Here is a 26,650-nt window from a genome sequence, read left to right as displayed (position 1 = left end):
ATGCAATGAGATTCTAGTGTGTCCTAATACTTTTACAAAATAATCTGTAACACAATAAGAGCACAATAGAAGAACTAATACAAAGTCACCAATGTAAAATAAGAAACAGTGAAAACGTCGTTCAGTGAAAGCACGTTATTTGTCCTCTAGCGCCATCTACTGTTTTTAGATATATCTATAAATGTAGAGATGTGATTATTATTTTTTTAAACAGAATAAAGAAAAAGGACTTAATAACTGAAATACTATATTTTATTTTATTATATTATAACGTAGTATCAACAACTTGAAACTAACTCTTTCATAACGTTTCCTTTGCCATTATATGAATTGAGCTTTATTACAAACTTTGAAAAAATCAACAGAACTATGCTGGTGCTGGAAACTCAATATATTCGGTCGAAAATAACATCAAAACAAACATCCTGCCTCTCGACAAGCCTTTGGCAACATCGGAAATATATAATTTCGAAACGTAAAAATGGTTGGTGTAATAAAATGTGCGGGTTACTGAGCATTCCTTGCACTGAAATTGTAGTTACGAATCCCACTATGATGAGGGCCTGTCTAATGAACAATAAATTAATCCACATTGCTTTAAAACCTTCCAGGTCCTATCTCATTTATTACAGTAAGTTGACCTTTAATTTAAGCTTAAACAAACACAGCTAGGTAAACAAACCCGGGAAGAAGAAAGCAAAAAGCCACAACAAAAGAAACAATTATACCTACATTTGGTTGAAGTTTAATACCCCGGAATATTAACAAAGAAACATTTTATGAACGATATTCTTAAATCGCAGGCTTACAAGCTTTCTTATACAGTGAAACTTCTGCTTTTCAGCCAATCAGATGTGCTTTCCAAGCAAACGTTACTGTATGTCATAAATATTCATAAGCCACGCCTTTAGTTTAAAGTAGGGATGGTAAACGTCACAGTACGTGATGAATATTCATATGGCGTTCCTTCAACCAAAAAGGAGTTTCCTCAGGTGAGTCGAAATCGGTGCTGTGACACACAGTATACAACGAAGTAGCACAAGAACTGTTTGTTTGTGTGCAGCTCCCTCAAAAGACTCGCTTTATAAAGGTAATGTAATGATTTGATATTGTTTTTATAATTTCAGCATGGCAAAGGCGTCTTGCCTTGTTGACACTGAAGTAACATGCAGAAGCGTATACGTTACTTCTTTGACCAAGTGTTCGACAAGATGTGATGGTAAATTTAGGTTTAAAACTAACTAGGTTTTCGGATACATAGTAGTTTGCAAATTGGTTAAACGTTAGATATAGGAAATGAGTGTTTTATACATGTGATGCAGAGATATCGAGAGTTATCACCGTCAGATAAAAGTAACGTTACAAAAATATGTGGCAGTAACTTCAAGTGTAATAAACTGTGGCAGTCATTGGAAAACTTGTCATCACAATGTTTATTGGACTTTTTACTGCCTATGTGTGTTTTAAAGTATCATACTATTTGAAGAATGCTTGCGTTTAAAGTTCCGGATGATCTCCTCATCATCGCACTGTTTTGTAAGCACTGCTTCATTTCCTGTGTTTCTTTATTTCTCAGTGAAGAACATAACTCTGGACTGCTGTTTTGTGTGATTGTTATTTGGAGAAAGAAGAAAGTGTGTTTTGGCCATTTATATTCTGTTCATGTGACGGGCTTTGCAGTGTTTGCAAATTCATAAAGCCACACAAAGCCTGTTTCCTGAGATAAAAGCCCCCGGGTGTTAAAAAAATCGTACAGTTGACAATGACCTACACATTCGGTCGAGTTGGGTAACTATGTACAACACTGGAGAGAGACGAACACACTATGACTTTGAATGGAAGTGTGCATGGGGATTTATATCATGACTGCACTTTCAGTTTAAATGATCAGTGTGACATATATTTAGTATTTACTGTTCTGAATCTACTCCTAATCAGAGAACTTTACTCTTTGTTCACGTATATTACTGTCTGTGTTTAAGATTACACCATAAACTTGTTCTCAATAATTTTTCGGCTTTGAGATTGTGTAGTTTATGACCTGACACACATCAGTGTAGGACATCATCTTATACATCTAGATCTGAAAAACTGAAACAACATCTAGTTCTGTCACAAGCTATACTTGACTTTCTTGTTTGTTCAGTTATTTGTTTTAAGAAGCAGATATACTATCAGTGATTAATGAGCCCACCAGGAATGAATTTCTGTTGTTTTTTAAAGGGATAGCAGGTAGCTCTCATGAGTATCTGTGTGTGTGTGTGTGTGTGATAGTGCACTAGTAAAATTATATAATCCATATAAATTGAGGTCTTTATAGCGCAACCATTCAGGTCGCATTCGCGGTAAAACCAGTTTTACACTTTATGTACATGTTCTATATGCATGCTCTGGAGCTTAGTTGTTAGGCCATGGGTTCGTGTCCCAAGAAAGTCACATATTGACGTTATAGTGAATGTTGCGGTACAGAAATATTATGAGTTAAAAAAAATTGACTCCTTAACTTTTGAATTTAGGTGTTTTGGTTTGCAATTGCAGTTTAAACTGTAAATGATGTCAGTGTTTGGCACGTATATTATTGAAGGCGTTCTAATGCCACATAAAAAATGAGAATGTAGCTATCATGTAAAAAAAGTCAAAACTACAAGAGTAAAATTGGAGCAATATGAGATTAAAGTCGTAATTTGGATGTGAATGTGTTTGGAGTGATGTAAGAAGCAAGCAAAGAAAATAGGCTATCAAATTCTTAACATACTTCATAAGTAAAGCATAAGAGTTTATTCTATCGCTGCTATTACGACTAATCTCATATTGGTATTTGTTCTTGTAATTTTGACTAATATGTTTTACAGTTTTACGAGTAGTTGACAAATAAACCGTACATGTGTCCTATGTTGTGACATCAAGATTGTTTAAAACAAACCGTTATTTATATATTATATTATTTTAAATTGTTAATATTTATAATATAAAATAGCATAAGAGGGGCTCATCTTCCTTGTTAGTTTATTTGTCAACTACTTTTACAGTTTACAGACAGTGATGTTCTGGTTAGAGCACTTTTTATCTGTGAAAAATATCTTTATGTTCCGTTGAACGCCCGACATCTGTTAACCATATCAGAGGCCTTTATGTGCCAATAAAAGCAAGCCCAGTGTGCTGTCAAGTGATTGGTTAAAAGCCTTTCAGCCAGCAGGCTACCGTTTGTTAATGCGAACAAGACTTTGTGTGTTTATTTCCTGGAAGTGTAAAAGATTATTGTGTGTGTTTCATGCTGTGTGATCGCGAGGCGTCCAGGAAGCATTACAGAGTTTATATAAACTGTCTGTTGGCACACAGGACGCTGATTGCAGGTTTCAAACATAAAGGGAACCGAACGTCTTTAAGTCATGTGCTTTTGCTGTCATGTAAGTGCGGTTTCACAGGACCGTTTGTCACCTCTAAAGGATGCTGAATTATGTTGTGTTTATCACACTACCAATGTTATACTGTAGGTGTGATGGATTCAGCATGTATTCAGCATTTAAAACTTATTACCAAAATCAAATTCTTGAAATATCCTTGTTATAATGCAAGCAACACTATAACTTAACCTACATTTATTAAATATTACACTATGTAGTAAACTTGTCTGTTGCCATTTGTGCTGTAGACAGGTGATTTCTCACATCATATGAAGCTGAGAAGTGCAAAAAAATGTGCAAAAAACATCACATCCTGTTTGCAACAGTTTCCATTTAGGGTTATAAACTTCACTTGAACAAACAGTCTTAAAGGTATAGTATATCCCTAAAAAGTCATCTTTTATTTACCCTCGTGTCAAACCTGTATGTGGAACACAAAAGATGATATTTTGAGAAATGTGTCAATGGTTTTGTCTTTACTATATACAGTGGCATCATTGGTAGTTCATGTTGTTTGATAACAAACATTCAAAATGACTTCTTTGTGTTCCGCAGAAGTAAGTCATACCGGTTTAAATTGACATGAGGGTGAGTAAGTGATAAAATATTTACATTTTTTGAGTGAACTAGCCCTTTAATATCTGTCATGTGATGTCATGCTCAAGAGAGATTAGACAAAAAAAGTTTTTTAAAGAAACGTGAATTTTTGAAAAAGATTCTCAAAGTGCAAGTTTTCAAAATGACTGCACTATCGTTTCCGTGTAAACTCTGAAGGTGGCGTTTTTCATAAACGATGATGTGCATGACGCGTTCTGTCTGTAGACATGCACGAGTAATTCCCAAACAATAATGGCAGCCTCCAGCCATGTAGATTTACTGCACCACAGCAACCAGCAGAGCCAGCACACTACTATAAACGCACATCCACGCCGACAAAGTGTAATAAAACTGCTTTAAGATTAAAACAGTGCGTTCGTATGTGTGCACATAGTGTTTCTTTACAGCGCAACATCGCCATCCACTGGCCTGGCATGCGTAATAAATAGTTTTTAGTTGTTTTCCTGGAGCCGTGTAAGTTAAATGCAGATCATTTTGTTAACGGTGTCGCGTGTACATGAAACTTTTCAAAAACGCAAAGGAAACACATTTCCGTTTTTTTTGTGTTAACTTACTATTTTTGATATCAGTAATATGTGGTTTTACAAACCTGTTTTGACAATAAAAACGACAAATACGAACTTGTTGTTTTAAGATTTTTCATTCATTTAGTTGAATGAACAAAAAATCTCTGCTTGCTACATATGTCAATACAACGGAAAAGTCTGCTAAAATGTTGGTGGAATATAATGTAGTTTAATCCAAAGTAGTTGCATTTTGTGATGTTACTGAATACAGTGTTTTGAAAGTACTTTTGCTTTTTATATGTGTTCGATTGGTTTGAATGTGATTTTGCTTGTATGGCAGCTTGTTCTACAATGAAGTTTCTATTGTGTGAAAGAACTAAGCGTTAAACATTATTAATGCTTTGTGAAAACTGTCATTTATGCTTGCTTGATGGTTTTTGCATGAACAGTTTTGAACAAAACGCAGACATATTTTTATATAGGGAAGCACATGTCGTCTGAAAATAGTCCTGCTTCTAATGCAGTGATGTAAATGAGTCACATTATAACACAACAACATTTTCCACTGTGTTTAATTCACGCCAATAAACTTTTCACCCTTTAGCCTCCTTTATCTCCTTTATAATGGTACATTAGAGCGTTTTTTTTTTATTTTGTGAACCTACCTGACTGACTTGTTTTTAAAAAAAAAAATCTTAAAACTTTCGCTTCATGCTGTAATCTTTATAGCTTAACGCCGGTCTTTGTGTACATACATATTTGGGCTGTATGTGGTTAACACAAGTTCCTTTCAGTTTCAGTAAAAAAAATTCTCATTAAAACTAATTTGCCTGCATTTGTTTATGTGTCACGTCTGTTGTTTTTAGATTTGAAAACAATACTTTGACTGGTTGAATGAGTTTTTGACATTGTATTGTATTCTATTTAAAATCCCTCTGTAAACTCTCTTTCGTTTCTTTGTAGGTCATCCAACAGGCTCTAGTAGCTTCTCCTCACAATGGCAAACCAGTCAGACCCTGTCAATCCCAGCCACGCTCTGTTTGATAAATTCGGCCAGGCCCAGACTTGCAAAGAGGCCCTGCAGAACTTCAGCGAGCTCTGTCGCCACCTAGAGTTAGACCCCAAAGACTACAAGCACTTCTACAGCAAACTGAAGGACAGACTGAACTATTGGAAGGCCAAAGAGCTTTGGCAGAAGATAGATAAGAGAGCCGCACATCCAGACTATGGACAGGGTAACGTCTGTCGCCAAAACAAGGTACAAATAACAATCACAAATCCTCATCATTAATGTTGTCTGTAATCTTTTGGAGAAGGTTGTAATGTCTTCTTGTGTGTGTCAGTGTTTAGTTTTGGGTGCCGGCCCCTGTGGTCTGAGGACTGCTATCGAGTTGGCATTGCTGGGTGCTCAGGTAGTCGTACTGGAGAAAAGAGGCTCTTTTGCCAGGAATAATGTTCTGCACTTGTGGCCCTACACCATCCGCGATCTGCGCAACCTCGGCGCAAAGAAATTCTACGGAAGATTTTGCACTGGCACCCTCGATCACATCAGTAAGTGTCCTCAACAGAAAAAATAAATCTCATTTAATATCACTTTTTACAACTTTTTTTGCTTTTTTATGACAAGAAGATTCTGTGCCAAACCTCCTAATTGTTATAACTGTCATTTGAAAATGAAAATTACCGTAATGTAGTAATATATTTATTTAACTCATACAATACAATCTGTAAAAAAAATAAAAAATGTTATTTATTTATTAGTTTCTTACTTTTATTTTTTATTTATTTATGTATTTATTCTTTTATTTTTTAGTTACTGTATTTATTTATATTAGCGTCTAGACTTATGGACTATAACAGTATGTTTATTTTATGCTCAGACACTGCGGTTTTACATTTTAAATGTGTAGTGTTTTACATTTATATAAATTTGATATTTTAGTTTTGATTGGTTGTCAATTATTTAACTATCAGCTAGAAAAAAGTCATCCAAAAAATATGTTTAATCTCTTTTGTTGTTTACTAGTGTTTTGGTGTTGACTCTTACATTTAGAACATAGCTTATCTCTTATATAGATCATTCTTGGTTTGATGTCTGTGTTTGTTTAGGTATCCGTCAGCTGCAGTTGATTCTCTTAAAGATGGCTTTGCTTTTGGGAGTTGAGGTTCACACAGGTGTGTCTTTTCAAGGTCTGATCGAACCATCAGGAACCATGGGTATAAAACGACACTTTTCTGTTCAAATTGATCTTTTCAGTGTGTTGTTGTATGTGTCATCTTAGATGGCACTTTTGAAAGATGCGCAAACTCATGTGATCTTTCTACCACACAGGATGGAGAGCGGATCTGTCGCCAAAGTCCCATCCAGCCTCTGAGTTTCAGTTTGATGTTTTTATTTCAGCCGGTGGAGGCCGATACGTGCCTGATGGTAAAAAACAAACGTACACACAGACGTGAGACAGTTCTGTAAATTCTGCATTGCAGTGTCACTTTGTAAAGTAGTGACTGTATCAAAACACCTGGGGCCTGATGGAATGCATATTAATCGTTAATGTATTTTCTATAAAGCCAAATTTGTTAATACACATTATACATTTTTTGTATTTTATTTTAAACTTTTAGTATATTGAGATTTATAAAAAAAATAAACTGTCACATTCTACTGACACAGGGTGCATGCACACTTAAAATCTATGCATATATGAAGACGTTTTTATATGAAGAACATTATTTAAAATGTCAATTTAGCGTTTTCTGTGTGCGGTCTTGGAGTGTCCTTTTTAAAAATAGTCGCTGTTTTTTTTCTGTCTTGTCAGGCTTTAAGATAAAGGAGCTCAGGGGAAAACTGGCTATCGGTATTACGGCAAACTTCATCAACCATCACTCTAAAGAGGAAGCTCAAGTGCCTGAGATCAGTGGAGTCGCACGGATATACAACCAGAAATTCTTTCAAGAGCTGCAAGCTGAGACGGGTACAACACACACACGTCCTGATCACACACACACATGATCTCTGTCCTTCCCCATCAGAATTCTTCCATTGTCTAATATCTGTCTCTCCTCAGGCATTGATTTAGAAAACATTGTCTACTACAAAGATGAAACGCACTATTTTGTCATGACTGCAAAGAAAGCCAGCTTGTTGAAGAAAGGCGTAATAAAGCAGGTAACACACACAGATATACTTGAGCCTTTAACATGCTTAAAAGGAGGGTGGGTGAGAACAACTCAGACATGTTTCAACTGATTTACAGGATGTAAGCTTACAAACACATTTGTGTATCTTCACATAGTGTTCCTGGGCTCTCTTGTGGTTGTTTTCTCACAGGAATAACTGTAGAGTTGCTGTTTGTGTTCTGTCACAGCGATCTTTATTTTGTAGATCATACGGGTGGGATTAAACAACACTATATTAAATCCCTGCTATAGATTTAAATTTTTTAGGTCTCACATCATCTCTGTAAGAATTTGAGTTCATCTACTAATAAACAATTTATAAAAAATTGAGTGTACTTGGATAAAATCTTGATCCAAAATGTCCTCCTCAGGACTACAGTGACGCCAACCAGCTGCTGGCACCGTCAAACGTCAACCAGAAGGCTCTGCTTCTGTACGCCTACGACGCGGCCGACTTCTCCACAGAACACATGCTGCCGGACCCGGAATTCGCAACGAACTACGCGGGCCAACCGGACGTAGCGATGTTTGACTTTACATCCATGCACAGAGCAGAGAACGCTTCTCTGGTCAAAGAGAGGAAAGGAAAAAGGCTCCTCATCGGATTAGTGGGTGACTGTCTGGTCGAGGTTTGTTTGTCTTGATCTTGGACAATGCTGGATATATAGTATACATGTATAACATACAGTGAGATCCAAAATTATATTTTATGTCTGTGATGGAGACAGCATTGGGTGCTTGGGGAGTATGAGGAATATGGTTCAAAATGGAGAAAACACTAAACTTGTTTTTTACAGAATAATTTGGCAAAAGTTGAAAATAGGTTTTAATATACGTATAAAAGCTTGAGCATAATGCACCATACATTGAGTTCAATGTCAGTTGGTCGGAAATCACTTTAAGCTGCTATTTTGTGAAAAAATTCACTACTGGTCCCGCAGTTCTAAATTCACTGTATTTCTACTGTATATTTCATATTACCCAGGGGCGTAGCAAACTTTTCAAAAGTGCGGGGGATGGATCTGTTTTGTTTGTTAACAATGAAAACGTTGAACGTAATGACAGAAAGGTACAAAAGGTATAACATACAAGATATAAAAAGCTTCCCATTTAAATGTGTGATACTAGTAAAGTATAAATACACATTCGGAACACAGAGAAAATAAGTCAAAACTCTGTTGTGAAAATACACAACAGTAGACTTGCTAATGAATCAGAAATACTATAATGATCCCAGGGGGGAAAGACAGTGGAAAGCTTGATAGTGACATGGGTCTGACAGGACTGTGACTGTGACCGCTAAAGTTTGCTTACTTGCACCTTGAAAAGGGGAGATATAAAAAACGCCCACACAAAGCTTTTTCTCTGGAGGTATAAATAATGTAACAATTTTCTGTTTTTAAACATTAAAATAATAAACACTTTTCGTTCATAGTTCTTCAACAGGTACAATCAAACATAATAGATAAGTATCCACAAAAGTATTCAGCTAAACAAAAAAAGCAATGTTCAAAATATCAAAATCAATAAACCCATAAATACACTGCTTAACAAGGACAATTTGTCCCTCCTCCTCGTCTATTCCCTGCCTTCTTCATCACAGTTACTTTATACATTGCATGCCACATAAATAACCGAATTTAGCTATTTCTGAACAATATCCCAATTTGCAATTAGCATTAGTCTAAAAACTAAATATAATTCAGAAAACACTCGACATATCAACAAAACATAAACAGAACATCTCCCCAAACACCTATCAAGGTTATTTAAAAACCTCGAAAGCATAAACACTCATTCAAAGTCGCTGGAAAAGGAAGACGTAAATAACCATAACCGTTCCCGCCTCTTCAGCACGAGCTAACCGATAAATAACACACCAAGAGAGGCGGGATTTAAGGCAGAACAGCCAATCACCATCCGGTCACACTCAAAGCCGGTGTTCTGTTTGAGTGGGAGGGGAGAGGAAGCAGCCGCATCGAGCGCAGACACAGTGCGGCAAGAGAAACGCTGGAGCGACTGCTGTAAGGCGTTTTTACAAAACTGCTGAAAAACTGCAAAAAAAGTGCGGGTGTTTAACCCTTTCACCGGGAAAAGTGTGGGTGTTAAAACACCCACATCCCCCACGGTTGCGACGCCCCTGCCGTTGTGTCACTATTTCTATCAGCTCATGTAAAGATGTTTCACAAGCTTAAATCTTTTCCAGCCATTTTGGCCTCTGGGCACAGGGATCGCTCGTGGTTTTCTGGCTTCGTTTGATGCTGCATGGATGGTCAGAAACTGGGGAAAAGGTCTGCCGCCCCTGCAAGTTCTGGCTGAGAGGTATAACCAACCGTTTTACCTTCACCAAGTGAATGAGATGCTTCATGAATACTCACTGCAGCGATCCCTTTATCCATAAAATAATTTCAATGAGGAAGAAAATGACAGGATATGTTGTGTAAATGTATATCTGAAGAGTATGTTTTCAAAATGAGAGAACTTTTTTATTGTACATTCCAATTAATATCGATCAAACTGCATTCTGTTTGTTCTGATGATTTAAGCCATAGTAACTCAAAATATACAGCTAACTAACACAATAAAACATGATATCATAATAAAAACATGATTTTTAAAAAGTTGATCTCATTTTGGAATAAAGCTCTTCATATAATGTGTCAAATAAAACATAAAAACGCTGTGTCAATATATTACAGGGAGAGTGTGTATCAGTTACTCTCACAGACCACCCCTGAAAACACCAGCAAAAATTACCAAGCATACAGCATTGACCCGTCCACACGTTACCCAAACCTCAAGCTGTCTATCAAACCCAAACAGGTGATCACACACACACACACACACATTTACTGAGTGATGTAAATGTAGACAATAGACCAGTGGTTCTCAACTCTGGCTCACAAGATCCACTTTCCTGCAGAGTTTAGCCCCAACTCTGATATAAAACACCGGAGTTGAGAACCACTGCCATAGACGTCTATTGTTGTCCCCAGATACGTGTTTAAAGGTAAACACACACGTACATGTCTGTTTTGGTCATTTTGCAGGTCCAACATTTGTACAATTTGGAGGAACACCAAGATGTCAAGAAACCCATTTTAAAACCAAAGCCCAAAAAAGGTAAAGATCATAAAGTACCGTGGTATGAAATGTGTTTCCATTTCAGTCCTCCGTAATTGAGCATTATGGAAAAGCGACATTTTCTTTTAGTCTATAAAGATTAATGTGTAGGAGAGTGAATGCATGCTAACACCGGGTTTACAGTGAACTTAAGAACTGATTCTGGGTGATTCAGAGTCCATCAGACGTTTGGAGGAGTTGCTGTCCTGGTGTCAGAGAAACACAGGCGGGTACGACTGCGTGAGGGTGAAAGATCTGAGCGAATCCTGGAGGTCCGGCTTGGCTCTCTGCGCTCTCATCCACCACTTCAGACCTGAACTTCTGTAAGAGGAGAAATACATAACTCAAAGATACTTGTGTGGGTGAAGAGACGTCACAGTTAATGTGCAAATATCTATTTTTCAGTGAAATGTCCTCTTTGGGTGAATTTGATGCCACTAAAAACAACCAGCTGGCCTTTGACCTGTTGGAGAAAGAGTACGGCATCACCCCTGTCATGCGTGCCAGCGATATGAGCAGCTGCGGTAAAATTGATCAGCTTTCAATGGTGGTGTACCTCACGCAGATCCGCAACGCCCTTACTGAGAAGACACGCGGAAGGTAAACGAAAGGAGCACAATTCACCGTGTTTAATGCAAATACCAAAGTTTAAAACTGTAGAATTTACCATAGTATATGTGGGTTAATTAGCATATTTATTAGACCTTAAGGTATGCGAGAGAAACCTCATAATGTCTCATAATTTACTCATTGTCATGTCATGGCAAATGTGTATGCTTTTATTTCTCCAGTTGAACGTTTTATAAAAATAACACTCGTGTACATTTACTACACATAGATAACGTCAAATCTCATTGGTTCTCATAACCAATGAGTTTGTTATTATATTTTTTTGTTGGCAAAAACCAGTGATATGTAAATTTTTTCACATGTCGACACATTTGAAATTATATCTCAGATGAGCTTGTTTTCATTCAGTTTTGCCAAATAATCTCTAAATGATAACAGTAGCCACATTTTCCTGAAATCACTGCAGCTGTCTCTTTAAGAGATGTTCCCAGCATGCACTGCTGCTGTCTGACAGCAGAGGCTGCAGCATCAAACGCTCTACGCTGCTTAGAAATCTGCTTCATATCGGTCATACGGTGGGAGTGGCTCTGATTCCACCGGGGTCTCAGTATTCTGCTGATCCACAAGGATCACAACACCTCTCATGCTGGAGAGCCGTGGCAGCGTTCAGAGAAGATTCAACGTGTCAGACGTTGTGTTTGTGAGGGGATCTCACGCAGATGAGCTTCTGGTTGAGATGTCACGAGTATAAGCTCTGGATGTGTGTATTCTGGGGAAGGGGGTGGGGTCTGATACAGTCCATCGGTAACGCAGCGATGTAAACCTCATACTGAATGTGACAACTCTTGTCTGTTCCGGTTTATTAGGTAGGAAATGATTTATATTGAATAGATTTTTGCTTTGCTGTATTTATCGTTCACTGATTATGTTTAGATTTTTGGTTTTGATGCTAATTAATTGCACGTTAGGGTTTTGGTTAGATGTATTTATGCAATTTTAATATTGCTGTGAAAGAATTGTTGAAATACAAATATTGCGTTTCACAAATTTTAAGGTTTGAATATTTACTTTTAAACATTTTCAAGTCTTTAATATGTACACAATTTTATTATGAGATGTTTTAAAGTGTTTTTTTTTTATTGTTGTAGTGTTTTATGATTTGATCATCACAATTTGGTAAATATTTATTCATTTTCACTGTAGAATTTAACAACAATTAATGTTGATTTGTTTTTTCCTTCTCTTGTATTTATTTGCTGAATTCATATTTATAGATTTATGTTTTTTTGTCACATACACAGTTACATAAATATGCATTTCACTGTGAAATCATTTTATATAAATATACAGTATATTTTTAAAATATGTATATTTATATATTATGTATTAAATATTTTACGATTATTCTTTACATAATCTACTTAAAATATTTTTATATATATTTTTTTTAATTATTTCAATATATTTAAAAAATAAAAGTAACATTTAATATAAACATATATTTATCACTAAAAGAATCAAAATAAAGTGCGGTTTAAAATAAACCAAATTTAAAAAGTGGGTTTTGTAGTTTTGAATATACAGTGTGATTTGAACCTAATTTTAGTTGCTTATGATTTCATTTTGCAATTAAAAAACTCATTTCTGGTAGATTAATTTGCGCGATCACTTTCCATTTGTCATCACCTCACTCTTCTGTAATCCTGTCTGTCGTCCTCAGATCCCTCGAACAGTCTCTCGCGCCACAACAAGAGCCTATCTCTCGCCAGAACCCGATCGGCTGTGTTCTTCATCAACAAACTCAAGCACAACTCCCTCCAAAGACGCAAGGTACGCAAACTTATGCATCACATCAGCAGGTCTATCGAAGGTCACGTGTGGCATGTTGGGTTCAACGGAGCGTGAAGTCACGTGCGATGAGCTGTGTTGTAACCAACCACAAGATTAAAGAAAGCATCAAACGCCCTGTTACACACACACACGGCTCTTGCAAAAGCCAATTACTTCCCTGCTGTCGCTACGATGACAAAACGCATTGTGAAATGAAACGAACAAAACAAGCAGCGTACAGGCCGGAGAGACGCAAGTGTTAGTTTTCTGTCTGCAGTGCAGAATGGAGATGAAATCATTGTTTATTTCTGCCATGCTGTATACACATTATGCAACCTGAGCTGTAAATGAAATCATGTGACGTGTGTCCCGCAGGAACGACTGACATCAAAACGTGGATCAGGAACGGAGAAGATGAAGGAGAAAGAAGAAGGCAGTGAGGTGAAAGCGGAAAACGTAAGTGTTGAGATGTCGTTTCTTAATAAAGTGATGCAACAGCTTTTGTTGCGAAGCTGTGAATGTTAACACACAGTAATGTGAGAGATTTTACATTTATTTAGGCGATTTGCCTTCTTTAAAGAATTAAAATGATTGGTTTCAACATTTGGAACACTGATTTAAAGTCCAAGTGAAATAAAAAATGACAATTCTCATTTTTTTAATGATATATTTCAGCTTAAAAGCATACTAAATAGCTTATCAATGTGGGTCATTTTCCTTTTAAAATTCATGTACCCTCATAATCTTCAGGTAAAATTTGAAAATCCACTTCCACTTTGAAATGACTATCCATCTGAAATGACATAAATTAGACGGCTTTTGAGCCATTGAGAGAAAGAGTTCTGTCAATCAAAGTCTAAAACGCTGGAGCTTCACGTGATTCACGGAGCCTTCAGATAGTTCCAGGAAGTTATGTTTTCCCTTTAAATGCTTTATTTCTTTCATTTTTTTATAAATTTAATGGCTTTCATCTATGAAAGGGTTTAAAGTCATCAGTTGGTCTGTTTAGTCGCAGCTTTATGTGTATCCAGTAACTTCCGGGGAAATATTGAGAGCCTCCATGTACCACCATTGCTGTGAAAAAAATGTTCCATTGGAGTCAACGAAGTTGACGCGACTCTCTTTCTCAATGGCTCTGGGCGTGGCATCCATTAACTCCTCCCCTTCAACTGTCAGTCTGCTGCCAGTTTCATTTCCAAATCAATGCAACAGCTGTTTTCACACATCCAATCAATTCGCAGTGAAAGACGCAAGCCACACCCACTCATCTTCTCCTTTGCACTCGGTAATGTGTTAGAATACAGAAGTGAAAACAATCGAAACTTCCGGATCACTGGGACTTCAAAGCTGGAATCTGTAACTTTTGCCTCTCTTTAGTCATCTCCGTTTTAAACAAAATTGTAGCTTACTTTAGGTTCTTATCTTTATGTGTGTTGAAGTCAAATGACAAACTGACAAAATCGTACCCGACAGCTCAACTTGTACATCATTGTTATAAGTTTACGGTTTAGAATAGAAATAAATATAGTTTTAAAACAGATTTTTTTACATTTATTTTTAAGCAAAGAAGTTGCAACTGCAGCTTTAAATACAAAATTGTAACAGTGAAGAATGTTGTAGAGTACATGTTGCCTAATGTAAATCCTCTCCTCTTCCACAGCCTGTGACGCCCGTGTTGTCTCCAGATATGAGCGGCAGCGAGCTCTGTTATTTCTGCCAGGAGCATCTCTATGTGCTGGAGAGAGGGAGCGCTGAGGGAAAGTTCTTCCACCGGGGCTGTTTCAAGTGTTATCTGTGCAGCTCCACCCTTCGGCAGGGCGGATACACCTTCCACTCCAACACCGGTGAGCACAACCTAAACATACTTTAAGTCCTTTGAAATGAGATCATAGTCTGCAGATATACTTACGGTGTCTTATTGAAGGAACGTTATAATGTTCACAAATATATTTATACTTGTATCACAGGTTTATATTTGCTAGGCTGGGATTCAGTCGGACAATCACAAAGTTCTGATATGTTGTTGTGTGATTTTACTTGTTTTATGATGTGTTATTGCTTATATAGTTTACCAGACAACAGAAAGTATGTAAATAAAAAGGAAAAGATCGAGAAATGTCTTAAAAACTATGATCTTATATTACAGATTCAGGGTTTAACTCCAACCTTTTATTCATAGGTTATAATTATTTTCATTGTGTAAATATCATAAAAATGTCAGATTTATATATTAAAAACAAAACTTGTGATGTAATGTAAAATATTACATAATCTGTGTGGAGTGCTGTTTTAACAGGTCACAGTGGTAACAGTTGAATATAATCACATTTTAAATTACATTTATCAAGCAGTAAAGCTTGTAAATGTACATTCTATCATCTGCAGAATACAAAAGAAGATATTTTGGAGAATGTTGGTAACCAAACAACATTGACCCCTATTGACTTCCATCGTCTGAGCACAAAACCACTGAGACATTTCTCATTACGTTACACTTAAGAATGGGTCATATATATACAGGTTTTAAACCGCATGAAACAAAAACGATGACAGAATTCTCTCTTTAATCCCTTTAAACATCTGTTAGAACCTGTCATCATGTTTATTATATAAGCAAGCTTTTTTTCCCCAAGAAAGGTGACGTGAGAATTCACCCTTCTGCTGAGAAATGCATGTATAGCACTAACACATCCAAACGTTATTTATAAAGCAAGTTGAACCAAAATGAGGCACGATTGAAACCAATAGAAGATCTAAGAAAGATCACGGATTAAAATATAGAATCTTACATCATTCCTTTTACAGCTCAAACTGAAGGTGTGAAATGACAGCAGTGTTGTTTATTCGGAGCTCAGTGTTTTATGTGAGATCTGATGTGTCCATAGGGAGATTTTACTGCGAGCTACACTCTCAAGCTGAGGATGAGGAGGATGAGGAAGCTCGCAGAGCCTCACAGGTATGAAGAACATTACAACTAATGAGACTCTTATTTACTCCCTGATCTCAGCTGTGATGTTGCTGGGCAGGATGTTTATTTTAGTGTGGATGTTGGACTGAGGGTGTTAACACGTTATTTTTTGTTTATTAACACACAGTATACTGAAAAAAATATTATGTGCCTTATTTGATTTTATCAACAGAAATTATTAAAATATACTTCATATAATAATGTTCCTGTTTTAAACAAAAAATTTGAGTTAGGATAACGTAAAAATCTTGGGGATAAAATCTACAAATTTTGTTTGTTAATTATTTTGTTTGAGTAATATTAATTAAAGTAAGACCAACTCAGTTTTATTATGTTAAACCCATTTAAATTGGTCAAATAAAGGTTTAATTATTTATTTTGTGTTGAGACTGCATAAATAATTTTTTGTAGATATAACTACCTTGGCCGTTGATCTGTAGGTCTCAGCATGGTTTGTATCTGACTGCATTAGGAGATTTATTTTCAAGATTAACATGTTTTTGTTCATCTTAATTTTTTTGTTTACTTTAAGTAACATTTACTTGATATTTTAACAAAAACTAAATTTATTTAATAAGTATGATTTACTATATTCTGTAAATTCTAGTAAGTTATTTTTTTCTGTGTATGAACATATATCACCTATATTTATAAGAAATATACAGCTGCAGAATTAATTAAGAGACCATTCCAAATTTTCAATTAATATTTTTTTTATGTAATTAACAAAATCAAACCTCAGGAGTGACATAAAGTCATCCAAAAGTAATGTGAAAGACTGACCGGATAACATGAAAACTGTGATTAAAAATCCAGGTTATCACATAAAAACTTTATGATAAATAAATAATACATTTAACTGTTGTATTGCTTAAAAATGAATCTGAACTTGTTTTCTTTAAAATAATTGAGATCTGAAAAAATAAGGAGCATCTTTTCTGTTATTCTGACCTGTTTTTATTTTCTGCAAATAGAAACATATTTACTTAAACACTTACCTATAAAAGAAAATTCAGAAAAACTTAAAAGAAATTGTGAAGATCTGTTAATTTTTTCAATTGCTGTTCATCAAATATTTGGACACTTTCGTAGTACTGTAACTGTACGATGGTGTAGTGTGTATAAACCTTGAATACCAAATGCCATAAAAACTATCAAACTAAAATGATATTATCGTCTGATAGCATTAATGGTACGTGGTACAAAGTAGATTTTTGTACAGTTATTAAATGGGACATTTCGTTTTTGGGTCAAGCACTTTATAATAAGTTTCATTAATCATTTTTTAATAGTTCATGTAAAACATGAATATTTATGAAAACATATAAATCAGTGTTTCTTCACGTTTCTATTTTGGTTTAAGTAATGAACTGTTCTGAACTTTTATATAATATAATAGATGTAGACTAATGTTTTAAAAGAGTTGATGCTTTAAAAACGTTGTTTTCTGGTAGGTCTTACATGTGCTATCAGATCTGAAATAGCATTGTAAAGGCTGTATGATATGATAGTTTTATATGGCAGTTTCAAGCTATTGTTAAAAAAAAGTCAGTTATTGAGCAAGTATTTAAAAAATCAGTGTTGAAAACGGTTTCCTTACCTTCGTTCACAACAGTTAGCATATAATAGTCATTTAAAAGTTAACGACTTCATAGGAAATGTTAGTTCAACGCATGTAAAGTAACCTGAAATTGTATGTTTCTAACAGAGATCGCAATAGAGAGGCAAACTTTTACAGCTTTTACACCATATTACGTCCAGAAATGTGTGCATTCATGTCCTTGATCAAATTTTTTTTAGGCTAATGCTGAGCACGGCATTAAAGAGAAAGAGAACGAAGAAACAACAACAAGTGATGAGCGAACTGAATCCCCTCTGCCGCATATATCAATCAGGCGAAAAGGCTCGTATAAAATCTCTGTTGATCCTGACTTTGAAGAATCAACAGAATGCTCAGCCCATACAGATCAGGACGACCAACCGTCATCCAACCCAGACATCTCTCACAATCCTCCAGAGAGCCCGCCAGAGTCCAAAGACATCGAGGGCAGTGAGGCAGTTCCAGTGCCGGCCCCTCGAAGTTCCCGAAATCCACTCTACCCTCCGCTCCCCAAACCTCGCACGGTCCATAACATAGTTCCCCAAGACCTCGAGAACCAGCAGACAGAAGAAACTCCATCGTCTGGGGACAAGAACGGCCATCATGACCTCACGCTCGACTTTAAACCCAAACAGTTACTGCGAAGACTTCAGCTGAGCCAAGACGAGAAGTCCGGTCTTCTCAACCTTAGCTTCAGTCAGGACTCGGACTCCGAGACGCCCGCTTCTTCTTCCGCTGCGTCAACATCCTCTTCCTCCAAGCAGCATGAAGGAGGTGAGGAGGAGGGTTACTGGAGCGGAGGAACTGTGGCAGGGAAGAACCTGCGAGAGCAACGGAACCGCAAGTGCGTAAGGAGGAAGAGCGAACCGCCGGTCCCCGCACGATCACAACACGGCAAGATCCGTTCCAAATTCTCACCCTGGAATCTGTCATCACCGAGGCTGCAACAGCGCTTCAGTGTGCTCCGGGTCGGACCAACAGGTTTGATATCCAAAACACACTTTACCTCCTAAAGTCTCATGTTTACATTCTGGCTTTTGTCTGAACTGTTTGAGTATTTGTCCTAAGTTTTGTGTGAATTGCTTTATCAGGACAAACCCAGCTGGACCATTACGTATCAGAAGATGACGTTGGAGTTGTGGATGATGATGAGGAAGAGGACGATGAGGATCTTCAAGCCGAAGATCATTTTCTGGATTGCAAGGTGAAATTCTTGTCACAATTGTGATTTAGTCCACATTGTAGTTTAAGATACAGTTAACGCAACAATGAAAAAAATCGAGGTTGGAAATCAATGGTGCCCCAGAATTGTTTTGTTTCCCACATTCTCTGAAAAATCTTTAGTAATGAAGTAAATGATGACTGAATTTTCATTTTTGGGTGTACTTTCCCTTTATTGTCAGATCATATCTAGACCGTTATTTCAACAAATTAAGATTGTGAAATTGTTGTCTCTAGTTTTGTGAGTAAGGGTTGTGTGTGATATGTCTCATCATGTGTGTGTGTCTTATGTGTTTAGGGAGCTGATTTTGAGATTTCAGAGGCTGAGAAACGAGACCTGATGAAGATGAGAACCCTGGAGCGCAAAGCCAGGATGAGCGAAATGCATCGTTTCCAACAAGCCCAGGTATGGAAAACCATTTTCATCCATAACATTGAGCATAATCCATTCTGAACAACTGAGTCTGTGAAAAGTCAATTATGCTTTTTTTGTAAATACGAAGACTAAATTAATGGGTGAAATTGATGAATGTTTTATTAGAAGTTTGCTCTTCTGGTCTCTTAAAATAGTAAAATAGCAAAAAACTAAATTGCGTCATTTGATTTCCATCCTCGTTTGTCATTTTGTCCTGTTTCGGACACACATGCAGACGATTCAGAGGAGGCTGGAGGAGATAGAAGTGACCTTTAAAGATCTGGAGGAGAAAGGAGTAGAGCTGGAGAGAGCTTTGAGAGTAGAGGCTGGTATGAGCATCTCATCCATCTCCTGTACAAACTACATCAAACTTTCCGACACAAAACCACCTGCTAAATAAATCATTTCACTCCATTGTGTTAAAAAGAATTGTGTAGTATACTAAAGTATTTACCTTAGTAAACTAGTGAAATTCCTTGATTATACTGTTTAACCATAGTAAATACTTAATATACTACAAGATCTACTACAGATAATCCGGTCACTGTACTGTATACAGCATAGTATACATAAATATTATGTTGTCATCAATGCAGTACTACAGTATGCTACAATTTACAATGGTTTACTGTAATAAAGTATTTTTTCATGTATGTAAGGGAAAAGGCAACATTTCATTTAATTGGCTAACGAAACACAACACCATTAATGTCATAATAACCAAATGTCCCTTTCCGGGCCAGCAGATGAGCTAAAGGAAAGATTAAACTAAATAAATGATGAATGTAAGTCTGACACAGGTCTGTTTTAATTGGATGTGTGTTTTAGGTTCAGGTGACTCTGAAACAATAGAAAACTGGATGGAGCTGGTCCAGGATAAGAACACTCTTCTCTCAGAGGAGTCTGATCTGATGGTGGCGTAAGTCTGATGTTTATCAAAGCTCTGCCGTTTTAAAATGAAGGCTTGAAACACATGTCGTTTGCTTAAGCCACCTTGAGTGTTTATCAGGTGCATTATTTTATTTTTGCATCTGTTAAGAGAAAAACACACGCATCTCTTTGAAAACCTGTTCGTAGTCTTGTTGCCCCTGGCAACCTCTCTTCTGCATGTCTTTGACAAGCATTAATGCTTCAGATGATGCTTGGAGTGGCCTCATTTATTTAAGATGACGCTTTGCATGTGTTTAGCATATATTGCTCTGCTCATTCGGTTCCTCTGTATTAAACTAAATTACAGGCTGGGTTCACAGCGGAATACTCTAATTAATTTGTCTGATTGTTGTTTTTGTGTTTCAAAGGTCTCGACAGATGGAGCTGGAAGACAAACAGAGCATGTTAGAGATGGAGCTACGGAGATACATGGAGATGGATGGTGCGACATTACATTATTATTTTCTTTATTACAGTATCATTTAATAATAAATGAAGAGATGATTGGTATCACAGTTCTTTTTTAAGTGTATTTATGCAGTATTTTTAGCATTTTATTGTTAATCCTCTTTAAACATCTCAACTATGTGTAAGTACTTCCCACAAAACACTGTAGAATATTTTATTATTTACTATAGTAAACCGTAGTTAATACTGTAGTAAACTGTAGCATATTATAGTCATCACAACACTTGTTATTGTTTACTACAGTATTCTGTAGTATCTTAAATTGAAAAACTGTAGAAAATATTGCTGTATGCTTTAGTATTTACAGTGGTAAACTGTTGTTAATTGTATGACTGTAATTTGTAACAATATACAGTACTACAATTTATAACCGTTTTATATTATAAATACTTAAGTATACCATAGAATACTATAGTATACACAATAACAATGTGTAGTGATTTACATTTAGTGTAGTGATGTGTAGTGCAGTGATGTGTAGTGCTTTACATTGTAAATGTAGTGATTACTACAAAATATACTAACCTATACTATAGTATTAACTATAATGAATTGATGAATGCTAGTAAACACTGTAGTATACTTTAGTATTTACTATAGTAAACTATTGCATAAGTATACAGTACTACAATTTACAACAGTTTACTGTAATTATTACTAAAGTAAACCGCAGAGTACTTTACTATACACACTAGTATATATTGTAGTAATAACTACACATTGTTAATGTATACTATAGTATTCTGTAGGATTAACTATAGGGACTTGATGAACTCTAGTAAACACTGTAGTATACTATATAAGATAAGATACAGGTAAAGTTTACTAAAGTAAGTAAAACACGAAAGTCTAAGAATTCTAAGAATTGAAGAGCACTTTACTATATTGAGTAAATACTAAAGTGTACTGCAGTATTTTTCATGGGGGTTATATAAAATGTCCATGAACTCTTTTTTTTTTCCACAACACAGGGATTTTCTTTATTATTTATATAGATGTATAAGGACCTGTGTTTATTGTTGCTTGGTTTGTGTGCAGACTCTGAGAAGAGTCCTGAGCTGCAAGCTCACGAGGAGAAGATCCTGCAGGAGATGTTGGATGTGGTGGACATGAGGAATTCACTGGTGTCCTTCCTGGAGGAGAAGAGACTGAAGGAGCTCGACGAGGAGCCTCTGGGAAATTCAATAGTAGAATCCAAGAGACATTCGACTGCTGGAACGCAGGTGCACTGGGCCTGATGGACCCAAACACACACACACATTCAAACTGCCGAGCCTAAACATACTCGGAAAGGTCATGATTTACAGCTATTACATCAACACACCTTGTAATGTGCCGGCGTAGATGCACACGTGGCAAAGCGAAAATCTGTTTCCTTTAAAGCCAAAGACATGTCAGGAGGTAGAACCATCCTGCGTCCACAGGTGTGGATTTGGAACTAAACCCTGAGAAATGCAGGTGTCAGACGCTGTCCAGAAACAAATGGATTATGAAAACTGTGCAGAATGTACTGAAACTGCACAATCGGGTCGACATTTACTGCCTGCATGAGACTTCCACAAACCCGGGTGTCGCTGTGAGAGCTCACAGTTGTGTAACATTTGACGTTTACAATTACGTCTCATTTTTAGAAGAGCTGTCTATCAAGTTCACAATTGTTAGAAAGTCCTATATATAGTAAACAATATATCGACATGATGTCATATTCAACATAATGGTGAAAACGGATGCTGCACCCAGATGATACGACCATCTTCAACAGCACTTGCATTGTACAGTTATGAATGTATCACAGCTTTGCAACATAAAGATATTATATATGGGCTTTTGTGCAATGTATTATGTTTTTTCCACACAAATTATTGTGCTTTTATCATTAAACATCAAATATTATTATAATACATTGTTTTGATATTTTTTGCATGACCACAGTTTTGATTCTCAGGGTGCAAATATGTGTGCCTGGCTTGGTCTCCGTATATACAGTATATATATATCTATATGTGGGATTCTGTATACTTGCATATCATTATTTAAAAGTATTTATATGTAATACTTGACAAATTCATTTTTTTGTGCAAAAGGGGGTCAGGATTGAACTGGACACAGCCTCCACATATACAATAGTATCTTTGCGACACATTACTGAAATACCCATAAAGTCATTTATTTGATACTTTGGAACTTTCATGTGTTTAATAAAGTGAAATCTTCAAGACCCTGATCATTTAAAATTAGTTTCTAGAGGAAATCATTGGTCGTGTTTTGGGTACAGGGGTGTACTGTTTACTTTTAGTCCCTCGTTCTTTGTATTCTTTTTACATCAGTAGTTTTTTTGGGCAACATTCTTTCACTTAACATGCTAATAAAAAATATGAAGCACTTTATGAGTCTCCATTCTGATGTCTTTTAATGCTGTGAAAAGTATTACGGTGCACAGGTATGATTCATCAGGAATTTTTTGTCTTCAATGAGAACTTATAAGTAGAAAAATGTGGTTGTAATTCAAAGCATTAAAACAATTACGTCAAGTCTACGTATATATACTTATGAAAACTGGAAAGAAGAGAAAGAAATCTTAGAACAGTTGTGCTGTTCAGATCATGTTGTGTTTTTACATCCCACCACTAGATGGCACCATTAGTTTTTGAAAGCAGTGGGATGTTGTGTATTGTTCATGATTATTGTTTTCACACACCATTCACACTCCTACAGAAGTCATGTTCTGTCATCATTTACTCACCAATGTGTATAAATGTCTTTGTTCAGATGAACACAGACGAAGATATTTGAAAGAATGCTTGTAACCAAACAGATCTCACCCCCCTTTTACTCTCATAGTAGAAAAAATAACTTAATCATTTTTTGTTCCGTTGGATTTAAAAGAAGACAGAGTGTAGGACAGCAAACAGTTCTCTGGCACTTTTGACTATCATTGTATTTTTCCTACTATGGGAGTCAATTTTGAGATCTGTTTGGTTATAAGATTCTTTCAAAATATCTCTCTATGTGTTCATCAAAACAAAGACATTTATACAGATTTGGAACAACTCCAAGATGAGTAAACAATGACAGAATTTTCATTTTGGGGTGAGCTGTCCCTTTAAGACATTTCTGACGTAGTCCCTCCATACAGCTGATCTCAGATCATTATCTTTTAAGTAACCGAGGGTTACATCATGGTGATTATTGTAGATCACTAAAGATCTTTAAAGGTTGTTAGCAGATGCAGAAAGCTCTAGTGAAATGAGATCAGCCATCTGTGCTCTTCCTCATGAGCTCTACAGCACTACAATAGAGACTCATGATAAAGTTGAGCATCTCCTTCTCTAATCGTGACTTTTTCATTACGGAGACGTGGTGAATTATATTTGCTTTTCTTTCAAGAGACCGTTTGAGCGAGAGAAAAGAAGGGGACGAAAACTGTATTCAAACTCAAGGTGATCCACTCCCCCTGTTAATTGATGCGGTTTCTCATCACATGTGATTTCTGAGGAAATGTTCATATATCTGACTGTAAACAGAAAACACCTAAAGCATGCACAACACTTTATATTTTATATGCAATACTTCATATTAAACCCGTGCTATAATGAATTACATAACAGAATATGTTCTTGTGTTTAAATGCACTATAAATACTTTAGTTTCTAAAGAAATGTTTTATATTTTTTTCACGCTGTTATTGTTGTGAACACCTGTGCAGGTTTTAACTTCTATACCCCTTAGGTCAATATTTGCATCATATGCATGGAAGAGGCATTGTGAGCATTGTGATACCTTCTCTTGGGTGAGTAAACATTTGATTTATTATGATTTTTATTTGTTATGATTTTTTTATTTACTTATTAATAAATGCATTTAATGTATTTGTTTGCCGATATATACAATAAGAGAGGAAAAAATGATCTTTTCACAAACATTATCTATAAATTGAAAAAAAATTGAAATATTGAGGAAATGGCCTTTAAAGTTGTCAATCAGAAGCTCTGTATCAGGCCGTCTCTAAGACGAAACAGGTTTGTTTCTATTGGTTTACAGCTGTTATTACGTTGTGAAGAGATAAACCTGAAAGCAGAGATACTAATCTTTACATAGATTCCAAACTTGAGTGGGAAATTCCCAAAAAGCGGGCAGCAGCGAGCGAAGTTTGTCTGTGTGTTTCCGGCCATTTTTGTTCGCATCCACTTGCAAAAATAAAGTTTTGATATATTTACAGTAGGAATGAAAATTACAAAATATTTTTATGGAACATGATCTTTACTTACTATCCTGATGATTTTGGGGATAAAAGAAAGATGGATCGTTTTGACACGTACAATGTTTTGTTGGCTATTGCTACAAATGTACAAATGCTACTTGTGACTAGTTTTATGGTCCGGGTCACAATTTTTTTTTTTATAGCACAAACATTACACGCCCCATACACTTTCAATTTTGTGAAGTAAGAAGCATTTGTTTACGTATTTATTTCCTCTTACAGTTCAATATTCTACTTTTTTTTAAAGGTGCTTCACAATGCATGGAAAAAGGTTTGCAAAATTTTCTTTGTTGTGGTTCTTAAGACAAAATGAAGGAAAATTTTGGTCTTTAAAGTAACCAAAAATGTTTTTATATGGCATCGCTGTGAAGTTAAAATGCATCAGAAAATACGCATTGTTCTTAGTTGATGTCTTCTTTATTAGACTCCATAATTTCTTTCTCTTTATCATTATGCAGCAGAACCTCCATTGACTTTAGATCATACTATGCACACAGATAATCTGATAATCAGTTCATATTTCTAAGGACAGAAGCTGTTCGTTCTTTAGGATTGTTTGGCCATATAAAGGCCTGCTGTAGTGGCACCGTAATGCATCAGTTGAGATGAGATTTGCAACAAATACGATACTATACCTCCAAAATAGGACATGAAAAACATCCAGGCACTGTGATTGTTCTAAAACAGATGGCAAGCTTAATTCCCCATGCAGAATGTGCATATAAATTGAACATCTTTAAAATAAATAAGTACAGTTTACAAATTGTATTAATCAGAAGGAAACAATCCCTCAGATTTTGGATTGTATTTTGATTATCTTCTCAAATATGTAAATAATATGTATATATATTGTATTTAAATGTCAGAGGAACCTAAAAATGAGTGACACCATCCACACGCCACCAAATAACAAATAACACTTTTAAGTTACGGATGATGTTAAAGTGATTCACATCCAGTGTGTGTCCCTCACATAGAAACAAGTTCCGTGTCTCCACATCCGTATTCCCATTTACGCAAAACCCGCCCTGAAATTGAACTATCCAGAGATCTTCATGTCCGGTTGTGTTTTGTGCATCCTTTCCCCGCCATAGCAACCCTGTACACAGACAGATAATGAGACAAGAGACTCACTCCTGCGGCTTCATCTCACTCCCAGCGTACAAAAGACAACATCTCTCTAGGAAGTCACATTTCCACTCGTGTTTCTCAACAGGCTCCCGTGAAATGCCATTTTATTTTGTTAAGCAAGGCAAACCCTTGGGCTGCAAAAAACATCGCAAAGGTAAGTCCTGCCATAAGTCAACCTCTTTTATATTTAGATGTGAGCGTGCAATGTTTAGGCCTACTACCAATGTAACATTTGATTTGATTTGATATTACTTGAGAATTGTTGATACAACATTTAGCTACAGTAATTTCTTTTTGAAAATTGCATTTAAAGGGATAGTTTCCCCAAAACTGAAAATAATGTTATCATTTCATCACCCTTGTGTAATTAAATAACGCAGAGAATGATATTTGGAGAGGGGGGCACGGTGGCTTAGTGGTTAGCACGT

General features: G+C 36.1%; 1 protein-coding gene across 3 annotated transcripts; it reads left to right on the top strand.

Annotated features, from left to right (window-relative positions):
* Nucleotides 1-960: 960 nt before the first annotated feature.
* On the top strand, nucleotides 961-23,215 carry mical1 (microtubule associated monooxygenase, calponin and LIM domain containing 1). 3 transcript variants are annotated; one of them, XM_056733147.1, is made up of 24 exons: nucleotides 961-992; nucleotides 5,492-5,786; nucleotides 5,872-6,079; nucleotides 6,638-6,745; nucleotides 6,861-6,956; nucleotides 7,345-7,500; nucleotides 7,594-7,694; nucleotides 8,077-8,334; nucleotides 9,912-10,027; nucleotides 10,405-10,528; nucleotides 10,756-10,828; nucleotides 11,004-11,151; nucleotides 11,234-11,416; nucleotides 13,117-13,228; nucleotides 13,604-13,684; nucleotides 14,889-15,072; nucleotides 16,114-16,184; nucleotides 17,997-18,777; nucleotides 18,888-19,000; nucleotides 19,316-19,423; nucleotides 19,668-19,761; nucleotides 20,261-20,351; nucleotides 20,731-20,804; nucleotides 21,869-23,215. In XM_056733147.1, the coding sequence occupies exons 2-24, from the start codon at nucleotides 5,526-5,528 to the stop codon at nucleotides 22,066-22,068; spliced, it is 3,741 nt and encodes a 1,246-aa protein (XP_056589125.1). In that variant the 5' UTR covers nucleotides 961-992; nucleotides 5,492-5,525; the 3' UTR covers nucleotides 22,069-23,215. The 3 variants fall into 3 exon arrangements, with proteins under 3 accessions (XP_056589125.1, XP_056589123.1, XP_056589126.1); XM_056733145.1 differs by having other exon boundaries at nucleotides 987-1,090; XM_056733148.1 differs by lacking the exon at nucleotides 961-992 and adding an exon at nucleotides 3,973-3,992.
* The last annotated feature ends 3,435 nt before the right edge of the window (nucleotides 23,216-26,650 follow it).

The sequence above is a fragment of the Triplophysa dalaica genome, chromosome 20 (genome assembly GCF_015846415.1).
Source record: "Triplophysa dalaica isolate WHDGS20190420 chromosome 20, ASM1584641v1, whole genome shotgun sequence".
In the NCBI taxonomy this organism is placed as follows: domain Eukaryota; kingdom Metazoa; phylum Chordata; class Actinopteri; order Cypriniformes; family Nemacheilidae; genus Triplophysa; species Triplophysa dalaica.
Note: the sequence above shows the minus strand (reverse complement) of the source record. Positions and strands in the feature narration are given on the sequence as shown.

Bases quoted from the DNA above. Each gene is read 5' to 3' on its own strand.
- mical1 (XM_056733147.1), top strand. From the start codon at position 5,526: ATGGCAAACCAGTCAGACCCTGTCAATCCCAGCCACGCTCTGTTTGAT. The intron at 16,185-17,996 runs GTATGAAGAACA...AATTTTTTTTAG, and splicing joins AAGCTCGCAGAGCCTCACAG to GCTAATGCTGAGCACGGCAT. The intron at 20,805-21,868 runs GTGCGACATTAC...GTTTGTGTGCAG, and splicing joins GAGATACATGGAGATGGATG to ACTCTGAGAAGAGTCCTGAG.